Genomic DNA, 12,763 nt, shown 5'->3' on the forward strand with positions numbered 1-12,763 from the left:
ATACATTTCTCTCGAGTTCACCTCCCATTATTCATTTCTGGAAAGACAACTAGGGGCTAGGTGATGTCATTGACAAATAAATTGAAAAGACTCCCCAGAGTTAAAAGTTCACAAACATTTCTTTAGGGTCCCATCATCTTTTAATTCCTTACTCCACTCTCTTCTCTAACTTTGGTACCCATGAGGACACCAGAGAAGAGAATGCCTGGAAAGAAGAACAGTTTCAAGGGCTGAGAAGCTAAAAGAGAAATAAGTTCCTAAATGGAAAAATCAAAAGTGGAGGCACATTCCTAGCCAGAGATGCCATGATACTCATCACAAGCCTTAGCTCTGCGGGTGGTTCCTTCAGTCTTTAAAACACCACAGAGGCCTTTTATAATCACATTCATGTGATAGCAGCAGCCTAAATGTTGAGCATCTGACAGGTTATGAAACTGTATGTAAAATGTGATTGCATTTTGTTTGAAAATCAAATGTGTATTGAAAACAAATCTACAAAGAAACATAACAAGGAGAATAGTTCATTTCTGGTTGTGAAATCATAGGTGACTTTTATTATTTTATTTTCATTTCTATGTATTTTCCTACTTTGACAACTGAAGGTGAAAGGAAATACAATTCAAATCTGTACAGGAGACTCCTTAAAAATACCAAACACATTCAATTCATAACCCAGTAAAAGAAGTCCTTAAATCATCTTACCTCACATTTTACCAGGCCAATGTTCTTTCTCTTCTCTTGATCTCCCCAAACCTCTTTTCTCTCAGGGTAGCTGTGGAATGGCTTCCCAACACTTTTTCCAGATGCTTCTACTCACCTTCCTAGATCACCCATCCTCTTATTAGGTATCTTTTTTTCAGTTGTAAAATCCTAGTTGCCTACTTCTGCCTTTTACAGCCTTACAGAGTTTTTAGCCTATAATCTGATTAACATATAACCAAAAGGGCAGAGAGGTTCCAACAGCTGTGGGCGCCCTGGAAATGGGAACAGTGGTGGGAGAGGCTATGGATACTTTTCTGATTTTTCAACAAACACGTGAAGCACATAATGGAAAGCAACACCTTTTAAACGTTGGGTTTTTTTTTTTAATTATAAACTGCAGTGGGTTGTTTCTTTTCAACAATATGTCTTTTTTTGTACTATGTCAACTCATTTTTCCTGCCCTTGGGCCAGCCTATCTCATAGCTCTTTTAGTCACTCCCAGGCGTTCTGGAACAATCTAACAGTCAAATTTCAATGTATCATCCAATTTTAAATGTCTATCCTGCTCCCAGGTCCTGCGGGAGGGGTGGGGTCTACTTCAAAATTCCTCTGCTTTATTCTCCTTCTTCTCTTCCCCACCTCCCCAGGATGCCTGTCTTCTCCAGAGTCAGCGCAGCGCGAGTGAGAGGGGCAAAAGCCAAAAGAATCTTGCTTGCCCGACGCAGCTGGAGTCCAGTGCTGGTAAATCAGGGTGTGTTGGATGTTTGAATGCCAATTCTTTATCTCTCATGGTGTTTTTGTCATTCTTTGGATATCCCTCCTTTGGGAATCTACAACCACTGTTCTCTGGCACAAATCATTCGTCTCTTTGTTCAGCTCTCTTGAGTCTCACCAGTGCCTGCTTCCTGATGCTGTCTGCTGGGGTTGCTTCATCCTGCAGGCGTCTCCCAGGCAGAGTCCCTGACAACCCAAGTCTGGCCCCTTTCTAAAGGTCCACATCTGGTCCATGGGATACCTGCACACATCCTTGCCCTGTCAAACTCTGGATGTCAGGATGTAACCAACACTGCTGTGTTGACTTACTTGCTAACCACAGGGCAGTGAACCAGCCTATGCCTTTAGATTTTCTCAAACGTGAGTAGGGTATCATTCCCTATACACCCTCATGCTCCAAGGGACACAATATTGCATACTTTTGAGGATGGAGACGGCCAAAGGGTCACCAAACAAATTTAGGGCTACTCTTTTGGTATTGCAATAATACCACATTGAATGTACAATATCTCACTTTAAAATGTGAGGGTACTGAGCACCTATTATTATTGGCCTTTGACTCTCAGGCAAAACAGGCATCGTGAAAAAATCCATTTTAACATTCTATTACATATTTTTTAAAATGTCAACGAAGCTTTAAGGGATATACTTTTTCATCAGAAAAGATAACCTTGCCACCATCTTCCTTGTATATATATTATAACCCATGAAGATCTGCTTATCACAAGTTCATGAGTTATACAAGCTGAATCTCTTAACCAAAAGAATGTCTTGAAAATTTGCGAGCTGAGTACCTGAAAAATGAAGCAGTTATCATTCCTTGCCTTTGGAAAGAGTATCTCATCAAATGGACAAGATAGAACAATTATAAATTAATAAACAAATTAATGACAGATATAGACATACATCTGAGTTAACTCTATAAAAGAATTGCTTAGTTGAAAAGATATCGTATCTTTGCAGTGTGTAATGTAGCTAAGCTGGGACTACATTTCCCAGAATTCTCTTCTCTTCTTTCTTATGACTGAATGAGCATTAGCTCTACCTCCTTCCTCTGAAGTGTTTCAGCTACAACCATTGTCTCTATGCTTCTAATTTCTCCACATCTGGTCTTTTACATTTGTCTGTTGAATCATGAGCCCATTTGAGGTAAAAAAAAAAAAAAAACATTAATTTCTGTAGCATACACTGGGTTCCAAATTCCAAGAGAAAAAAGTATGGAAAAATCAAATCTAATTTCTTAGCATGCCCTAATTAATATCTTGATCAATAAATTTAGAACATAGGGCACCAAACAGATGAAGAAGAAGGTAGATTTTAAAATCAATTTACTTACATCTTTATCAGAAATAGACATCAATTTGCAACACTTCTAGTGATAAAGAAATGCAAAAGGGCACAATAATATGATTTGAGTACTTTGTAGCCATTAGAAGCACGTTATAGATTGAACAATGACAGGAGAACATGCTTATGATATAGTGAGCAAAAAGATTCAGATCTAGATTGATAGCAATTTCATAAAATATATATTGTACATGCTCATATAAAAGTCTGAAAAGAAATAGATTAAAATGTTAATAGTGGTTATCTCTGAGTGGAGAAATAATCGATATTATCTTCTCTTTGAACTTATTTTTGCCAAGATGGTAGTATTAGAATCTGGAAAAAGACATTTTTTTAAAGGCACAAACACCATCACAGTATAATTGACAGAAGACAGCTGATAACATCAGATCAGCTCTGGGTGTGGGGAGGAAGCAGAAAAGCCCTCATCTGAGACATCTCTGTGCCTGACCACATCCCAGCACCATGTGAATCATGCTTTAGGTTTACAAACCCCAGGTTCTTCTCAGTCCATGGAAGAGAAAGTGAAGGTCTGGACCACAGCCAGCTCAGAGGGAAACACTTTTTGCTCTAAAGGCCTGAAACACTTCAGACCCAGTTATCTCCTATCCAAGGGATACAAAGAGAATGAAAAGAATTCTGGGACCACCTCTCTGAATTTAGTTCACATGAATGGTGGGGGGGCGGGCCGCGGGGGAGAAAAAAGAATACTTCCTCTTAAAAGGCCAGACCTGAAAACCATTTCTAGTGGTGTCTTCATAGCCTAAGTTTACCTTCTCTGAAATGTATCACAAAAGCATACCCTTCAGATTTACTGTAAAAATATGAATCTCTACTTTCAAATATAGGAGAGAACTCTGCATGCAACTCACAAAGAAATCATTTCTTTATTTGTTGATATTTTATCAACCAACTGAAAGATAAAAGTAAATATGTTACCCCAGCAGAAAAATGTCATAATAATCAATGATCCATCTTTAAGCACAAAACAATTATTAAGATGTCTCATCATAAAATAAGTAAGGAAATTGATTGATGGTTAATACAAATATTAGGTGAAAGTATACTAGCTAGATGACTCTAGGAAATGCATCCTATTCTTTTTGAGCTAACAAGCATTTTAAATTTTTAAATAAAAATACAAGAGATAGAGATTAGATTATATCATAATTCTAACTTTGTATGGTTACTTGATGTTCTAGCATCATAACATTAAACAAATTAACTTTATGATTTGTGTGTAATTTTCAATAACTTAATTAAATGTAATTTCACCCATGAGTTACTCAAGACCCGCCTCTCACTCCGCCTCCAAAGCCCCTGGAAAGTGAGCGTAGATTCAGTATTGCAAATCGGTGGCATAGTGATGACAAAAGCAATCTAGCAGCTGACAGGGCTGAGAAATTATTGTTCCAGCATTATAATGTAAATTTTTAAAGTTTAAATACAAACCTCTGCAATAATAAAATTGTAATAGCAGGTTCAACTTATTTTTGCATCCCAGAATTCTAGTCTATGATAGTGATTTCTGTCTTCAGTCCTGCATTTCTTTATCCTTAACATTTGGCCATTTTCCATTAGACCAATATGTGTTTTTGGTAAACCTTTAGTTTCATTCCATTTATCTGTATCTTCTACTCTCACAAGCCTTATCTTCTCATCCAGATTCCAAACTCTAAAGTTGCAAGTCTCCAAATTCACTTTTCTATAAAGCTGTTAGATAAGTCAGATCATGGGGGTTCATTGCGTGACTCCAAATCAAACAAACAAAATCCGTGGGAGGGAATTTTTCCCTAAGGAATAACAATTGTATTATTGTATTTTATTTCTTAATGGCTTTCTTGGGACTTTCATAAACATTGTCTCCAATCTCTGATTCCCAGACCTCTAAACCAATAAATTAACTGCAAGAAAAGAAAAACAAATTCACTTTGGCTGAATTGTTAACTATATTTAATTAAGGATTTTTTTAAAGTCACCCTCGGAGATTTCTCTTTCCTATTTTCCCATGTATTCTCTTTTTTTTTTTTTTTTTTTTTGAGTTATTTAAGTTAAGCCTTACTCCCTTTTGAGTTAGTTTCGTTCACAAAAATAATGAAGTTATCTTACCTTCATGTTTGGGAAAACATTCAGGGCAGAAGACAGAAGGAAAATTTCCTCCTCCAGTGCCCAGTGAATTTTCAACAGGAGGAAGAGCCCAGCAGTCTACTCCTCGCCTGTCTCTCCCTGCTGGGGATTCACTTGGCACTCATATATAGAGCAAGTGGTTCCAAGACTTAGCTGTGACCCCAACCAGGTTCTCTGGGGACACGGAGAGCCTGCCCTGTACTTAGTCTGTGTCTTGAAACCAGATGCATCTTATCAATTTACCCAGGCCTTAGCTACAGTCAGCTGGGACTGTTTGGAAGTGTAGTTCTGAGAAAACATCTGTAAATCAAGAAAAGCAGCAAATGTTCTCACTTCAGTGTTTAAGTGATTTTCAACCAAAGGAGACTCTGTGTAAGGCAAGGGATAAGCCTCCTTCCCGTTTCAATCTACCACGCCAAGCAGATGTTTTCATGATTCTCTAAAAGGGTGTTATACAACAGACTTTGAGATTAAACACTTTGTGGAAGAAAAAATTTAAATGCAATTCTGTCACTCAAAACGTAAATGGAACATTCTGGAGTGGAATCCCCCCAAAATATATATATCCTAACACAATATAATGCACATCCCTTCATGCTTGACTTTCAATGATCAAATGATCATTGAATGATCAAAAAGAGCATCTTTTTTTGCAAACATATTTAAAGGCATCACTAATTTCCCCAAGAACAGCCCTTAATCCTATGATATTCAGATCACTCTGTTGGAAAATTCTTGTCACAGTCATCAACCATGTCTATGTTCTCTTCTTCAGTTGCCTTGTCGTATTCTGCCGGATCTTCACTTTCCATGGCTTTGCATTGATTCTAGCACTTCTCCAACATCATTTTCATAGATTTCACAAAAGGCTGCATTTTTGCAAGATTTCAGATTTTCTATTAAAGTTGAGCTACAGTTTTTGTTTTTTTTTTTTTTGGTTTGGTTTGGGTTTTTTGTGAGCTACAGTTTTATTTGCATGGCTTGGCCAAATATTCTGAAACTTGCTGTTAGGGCATTATGGGTAGGAGTGACATAAGTGTGAAGGAGGAAAGGAAATTTGAACTGAGAGTAATTTTATAACTAAACATTCCATTCGTGAATATTTTCCAGTTTTAATATTTTTTCTTTTTATATCCAAAAAATTTGAATAATAAAGAACGACCCCCACCCTCCGTTTATAAATTAATGGTGGTCTTCCAGAGGAAAAACTTCCACATCTTTTGTTCAAACTGTTAGTGCTTTGTGTGGGAAAAAAATCTGCCACAGAGAAGATGATGTCTGATTCCTGAAAGAGTTCTTTTTTTTAATTCAACTCCAGTTGCATGAATTCCAGATGTCATGGGCTCTCCTTAAGCACTCAATGTACAATTCCACATTCAGTGGCTGTCTTAGTTTGGGTTCCCCCAGAAGCAGATCTGAGACAAGAATTCAATTGCAAGTAGTCTTTTTTTTTTTAGTTTTTTTGGTTTGGGGGTTTCTTGTGTTTTGGGGGTTGTTTTGTGAAGTGAAAGCACTGTTGAGGGATAAGAAAGTGAGACTGGGAAGGAAAGGAAGTCAATACAAGGTACTTTAACATGCAAGATACTGAGGCAATTATAGCTCAGTCCCAATGAGGAAATCTGGGAGACATTGAAGAGCACATCTCAGAGTTATTCCAACGAGGGGGTAAGGCTATATTTACCAACACCCTGTTTATCATTGGTTAAGGGTGGCTTCTGGACTCATCAACTCTTTGACACTTCCAGCTTGAACTGGGGGTAGGTTGAGAACACATCTGTAGCCAGGAAAGAAAGAAAAAAAAGACTTCCAGTAGAAATGTGCAGGTATTTTCAGTATTTGCAAGATATAGGCAGGACACCACCAGCACCTGCCACAGTAGTTTTTTCATTCATTCATGCATGCGCTCATTAATTTGTTCATTCTAAATTCAACAAATATTTACAAAGGTTGCATAATATGATAGGCTAGGGGCTTTGACAGATGGGAGGCTTGAGCAACATCCTTCTTTATTTTCATCGTTTACATGCTGTAAAGGTCATAGTAGCCCATTTATAGAGTTTCCTTAGTCTAGAGGATGAGTCACACACATACAGATGTATCTGCGATAATTTAGAACTTGCATTGTTTGGCTTCCAGAGATTGTATGCCAGAAATTAAATCTAAAAAGTTTACAAAAACTTCCTTTCACCAAGTGCTTTGCACTTGCCCCTCTCCACAGCTTTGCTCTCATATGAACAGTGTTTTTTCTTTCTGGAATTTCAATGGAGGAGCCATTGGAACAAAGGTTTCAAATATAGGTGGGAGCCACACTGTGGGAAATTTGACTGCCGGAAAAAGTTGTGTAGACTTTATTCAAAGGACAATGGGAACTCGCTCCCTGGAAGTTTTAAGGAAAGAATCAAAGTGATGTTTTAGGATGATTTACACACTGGTAGTGTGCAGGCTACATGGAAAGGACAAGGAGAGGAAACAGGAAGTGTGATTTGGATTTTATTTCAGTAATCAGACAAGGGGCAATCAAGGCCTCATTTGAGAAGAGAAAGACGAAGGACCAGAGGGTTCACCAGACTTAGTGATTAAACATAATCACATATCAGATTGACTGAGAAAATTGGAAGAATTTAAGAACAAATCAATGAAGGAGGGAAATAGGAAGTTGATGAGAAAGAGGTAGTTTTAGAAACGGGACATTTTTATTTTGAAGAAAATATCCAACACATAACTGGAAATGTAGATCTCTTTGGGACAAAATATCTTGGCATGAGGGAGACAGGTTACAGAAGAAGGAAAACCAAAACAATTCATTGTCAAGCCAATTGAGGGGAATTTCAAGGAACGGCCAGTCAACATAGACAAGTGCCACATGGAGGTCAAAGAGTAGTACTAAGGGAAGCCCACACCACACAGCAATTAAAACATTGTGGATAAACTGAAGGCAAAGTTTCCCCACAGATTTTCCACTCTAGTCCTACAAGACAATTCAAGAAGAGATAATTAATTTCGTGGTTGAGTGAGTATAACAAGCTGTGTATGTTATAGAGCAGGGTTTCTCAATCTCTGAATTGCTGACCTTTTGGGCTTGATCATTCTTTGTTGGTGGAGTGGCGGGGGTTGCGGGGGGAGCTGTTCTGTGCGTAGACGGTCAGCAGCATCACTGGTGTCTACCCATTCGATGGCTATAACACCCTTCCCCAGTCATGACAATCAAAAATGTCTCCAGGGCTTCCCCGGTGGCGCAGTGGTTGAGAGTCCGCCTGCCAATGCAAGGGACACGGGTTCATGACCCGGTCTGGGAAGATCCCACATGCCGCGGAGCGGCTGGGCCCGTGAGCCATGGCCGCTGAGCCTGCGCATCTGGAGCCTGTGCTCCGCAACGGGAGAGGCGACAACAGTGCGAGGCCCGCGTACCGCAAAAAAAAAAAAAAAAAAAAAAAATGTCTCCAGACAATGTCAAATGTCCCCTGGAGGCAAAATCACCACCCTCCACTGAGAACCACTGTTAGAGTATCTACCCCTAGCAAATCCCCAGCCTTAGATTCACAAAGAGCAATGCACAGGGTAATGTCAATTAAATGTTCTGAAAGTTCTACAGCAAGTAAAACTTTTTTAAACTTTTTAAAACCAGAATTTCCCAAATTCATGTGACCACAGAACTTTTTTTTCTTTTTCTTTCTTTTTTTTTTTTAAATTAATTTTTTATTTTTGGCTGCGTTGGGTCTTTGTTGCTGCACGCAGGCTTTCTCTAGTTGCAGCAAGCGGGGGCTACTCTTAGCTGCAATACGCGGGCTTCTCATTGCAGTGGCTACTCTTGTTGCGGAGCATGGGCTCTAGGTGCACGGGTTTCAGTAGTTGTGACATGTGGGCTCAGTAGTTGTGGCACATAGGTTCAGTAGTTGTGGCTCACGGTCTCTAGAGCACAGGCTCAGTAGGAGTGGTGCACGGGGTCAGTTGCTCCATGGCACATAGGCTCTTCAGGACCAGGGCTCAAACCTGTATCCCCTGCATTGGCAGGCAGATTCTTAACCACTGTGCCACCAGGGAAGTCCCAGAACTTTTATTTTTAACAACCCCAAAACTGGTACATGTGACAGGCTTTGGCAAATTGTGTCTGAGCCAACACTGAATCAGTAGAAGGGGAAGCAGATTTCTGCCAGACTGTGGAAGAGTCTGCAAGGACCCAGTCCTCTCCCCTTCTGCTGCAGAGACACACTCCCTGTTCCCCACTAGTCCCCACTTCCTGAAGTAGCACTTCAAAAACTGTTACTGTCCCCAGACCCTAATGAAACTGTTAGACCACTGATGATATCAAGAAGCTGTTCTGGTCCATCTCGGAGAGATACTAGAAAACATTTTAACAAGCCTATTTCATTTACGAGTTATTTTGTTTTGTTCTGAATTGTTCCAACATATTCCACTTACTCTGGGACATACGAGGAACACACTCGGGAAGGATAAAACCTCCTTTTTTCTGTTAAGTCTGATAAAGTCAGAATTGAAACCGCCAGAGGCTGGAGTAAAGAAGCAACAGCACCCCCTAGTGGCAAGCATGCTCCAGTCCCTAGAGTTAAACAACAGCGTTAGGCTCTGGAGTCAAACCACTCAGAGGGAATGAGAAACATGGAATCGTCTTAGACTCCCAGTCAAGGGCTTGTTAAGCTAATAAGTACTCCAGATGGTATCTCTTTTTCCATTAAATTGTCACTGTGTGAATAGTTTGAGAAAGAAAAATGGCTGCTAGGCAATGACTTAGCTAAAGGAAGATTTCAGCAAAATAATTATTGTTAATGCTTTATCATTACACCTTTGTCATTACACCTAAATACTGTGATTTGTGCATTAATTTTTTTCTAATAAGACAGTTTATTCCAATATTATTTGTATAATTTTTACTTTTCTATTTTTTTAACATCTTTATTGGAGTATAATTGCTTTACAATGATGTGTTAGTTTCTGCTTTATAACAAAGTGAATCAGTTATACATATACATATGTTCCCATATCTCTTCCCTCTTGCGTCTCCCTCCCACCCTCCCTGTCCCACCCCTCTAGGTGGTCACAAAGCACCGAGCTGATCTCCCTGTGCTATGCGGCTGCTTCCCACTAGCTATCTATTTTACGTTTGGTAGTGTATATATGTCCATGCCACTCTCTCACTTTGTCACAGCTTACCCTTGTGCATTAAAGTGAGGTCACTAGATGAGTATTCTCTGCTGGCATCAAGTCCTTCATAAGAATGTTGTTTTAGGTTTAAATATTAAGTAGTATGAACAGGGCTTCACACTTCCCTTTTAGGTAAGATATGCTTGCCCTTTACAACACTGGACACATTTTGCCCTGGTGGTCCTGATGGCTGCAGATGGCAAGGATCAAATGACAATCAGAAGGCGATAACACATTTTGTCATGATGGTTTTCAATAGTGGCAGGCACTTGCTAAATTTAGGAGAGGACCCGGATTTGTTTGGGTTTCTAGCTATCATCTGGGTTTTTCAGTTCTTTGCAGTACGTGGCAGGAGCCTGCAAGTCTAAGAAACATTTCAGTTGGTTTATACTTGAATGAAGTCAAACAGCTCTGAGAAAGCAGATACGAAATGCAAAGATTTCCATGGCTCTACAACTGTATTGGGTAAAATCCTGCAGAGGAAGTGTGAATATCAAAGGGCAAGGTCATTTATTTGCTCTTCACTTTAAACTTGTGGTGCCCAAGTAAAAAAAGGTGGTTTGTTTTTTTTTCTCAGACTAAGACTTCAGCATATTATACCCTAAAATGAAAATCAATCACTTTCAGAAAATGTCAGTCTATCCCATAATTTTAAACACTACCTTCTTAAACTGTCTTTAAACAGATATATTTTGATATCAGGTTCATCATTACATACTCCACAGGTCAAGAAAGAGTAAAGAATGAGTGGTGGAAAGGAGTAAAATCCTGAATTGTACAAATTTTTCAAATGTTTGTGATAAAATCTTAGAAACCAATGGAAAACAGTTGTAAACACAACAACTAGAGACTTTTCCTTAAAAGTAGGACTTTCCCCGAAAGCAATAAAGGGTACTAGTTTGTGTTTCACTAGTACAAATATGTGCTCTAAAGGTTGACAGTCTTTGTTCAAAATCTTGAGAAAGTTGCTTAGCCTCTTTGATCCTCTTGTTCCCTTATCGGAAAAGTGGAAATAATATTATCTAACTCAAAGGGTTGCTACATTAATGAACCCGAGTAAAGCAATTAGACAGCACCTGGAATATAGTAAGCTTAGTCCAATAAATGTGAGCTAGCATACAAAAGATTAGAGACAACCCAAATATTCGTCAGCAGTGGCTTGGTTAAGTAACTTGTACAGTATACACATTAAAAGAAATATTTTGCAGCTATTAAAAAAAAACTGAAGAAGTTTTCTATGCACTGATATGGAAAGATCTACAAAATACACTGTTAAGAAGAAAAAGAAAGATACAGACCAATAAGTTACTTTGGAGTTAAAAGGATGAAGGAGAACAAGAATACATTTGGGGGAGGGGGGGTCTCTGCACCATCCCCAGGTGCAATGGTGCTTCTCTGGGTTTGTGGGGCTCACTGAGTGCCCAGGGAAAGTCAGGAGCACAGCTCTGCACCAGCTGTGGAAGTGGACTGTGCTTCAGTTTGGTCTATGTACCCAGATGATTTTCATCCACCTTGGGTAGTTATCCCCTTTGATAATCAGCACTGCTATATGTTTTATATGAAAGTTGTTAAGAAAGTCGATTCTAAGAGTTCTCATCACAAGGAAAAAAATTTTTTTTTCTGTTTCTTTAATTTTGTATCTATATGAGATGAGGGATGTTCACTAAACTTATTGTGATAATTATTTCATGATGTATGTAAGTCAAATCATTATGCTGTACACCTCAAACCTATACAGTGCTGTGAATCAATTATATCTTAATAAAACAGAAGACAAAAAGTTTAAGCAATTAATTCAAAAAGAATACTTTCATACTTCTTTGTATTTGCATGAAAAAACTCTGAAAGGATACATGAGAAACTAATAAAAATTATTATCTGACAGGGGATACATGGAGAAGGGGACTAGGTTGTCGACTGAAAAAAAAAAAAAAAAAACGCACAACCTAGAAGTGGAGAATTACGTTTTATTCAGAGGATCTTCTAAGGGCTTAAGCCTGGAAGACAGCCTCCCAGAGCACTCTCAGGCACTGCTCCAAGGAGGCAGAGGGGAGCCAGGATATACAGGAGTTTTGCAACAGAAACCAGACAGCTGGAACATCAAAAGATTACTGTTAATGAAGAAAACCAGACATCTCAGGTTATTGAATTTAGCGCTGTTCTGTGTATGGGAAGATGCAAGAGTCTGGGCTCACTGAAATCATTCCTTTGCCATGCACCTTAGCTACCTAGGGCCAGTATCCTGCTTTTCTCCATCCTGAATCCCCTCAGGGTACACAGTTGGGAGGTGGCTGCAGTGGCTGCTGGCTTGGTGGCTGCAACATCCTTTGTTTACTGATAACATTTTTCACCCACAGGGTGAAAAGATGGAAACAGGTTAGATCGAAAAAGAGATGGAACTAAGACTTTACACCTTATACTTGCTTATATTTTTAATATGTTAACGAATGCATTACTTATTCGCAAAAGAAATTTTAAATTATTTAATTTTATTTTGTTAGCTGCTATTACTTTTTTATTCACAGTGCAATAAGATAAGCATCCTAAAGATGCTCTGTCTTTTGTATGTCTGCTTGTTTGCTGGTTCTTTTGTTTGAAGGAACCGGAGTATATTGTGATGATACACAGAGCCATGATAGAAACAGGAATCTTA

At 38.9% G+C, this 12,763-nt stretch overlaps 1 protein-coding gene across 3 annotated transcripts in view; it reads right to left on the reverse strand.

The window, feature by feature from the left end:
* The window catches only part of C7 (complement C7), a 54,575-nt gene extending 47,710 nt beyond the window's left edge, over window positions 1–6,865 (reverse strand). The window contains exon 1 of one of the 3 annotated variants that reach the window (XM_004265964.3): window positions 4,933–6,744. In XM_004265964.3, the coding sequence (XP_004266012.1) occupies window positions 4,933–4,938 (6 nt within the window). In that variant the 5' untranslated portion in view covers window positions 4,939–6,744. Of the gene's footprint in view, window positions 1–4,932 lie in introns of all 3 variants that reach the window. The other 2 variants (XM_033421207.2, XM_033421206.2) reach the window with 2 other exon arrangements.
* Window positions 6,866–12,763: the final 5,898 nt, after the last annotated feature.

Source organism: Orcinus orca, chromosome 3, assembly GCF_937001465.1.
Source record: "Orcinus orca chromosome 3, mOrcOrc1.1, whole genome shotgun sequence".
NCBI classification, from domain to species: domain Eukaryota; kingdom Metazoa; phylum Chordata; class Mammalia; order Artiodactyla; family Delphinidae; genus Orcinus; species Orcinus orca.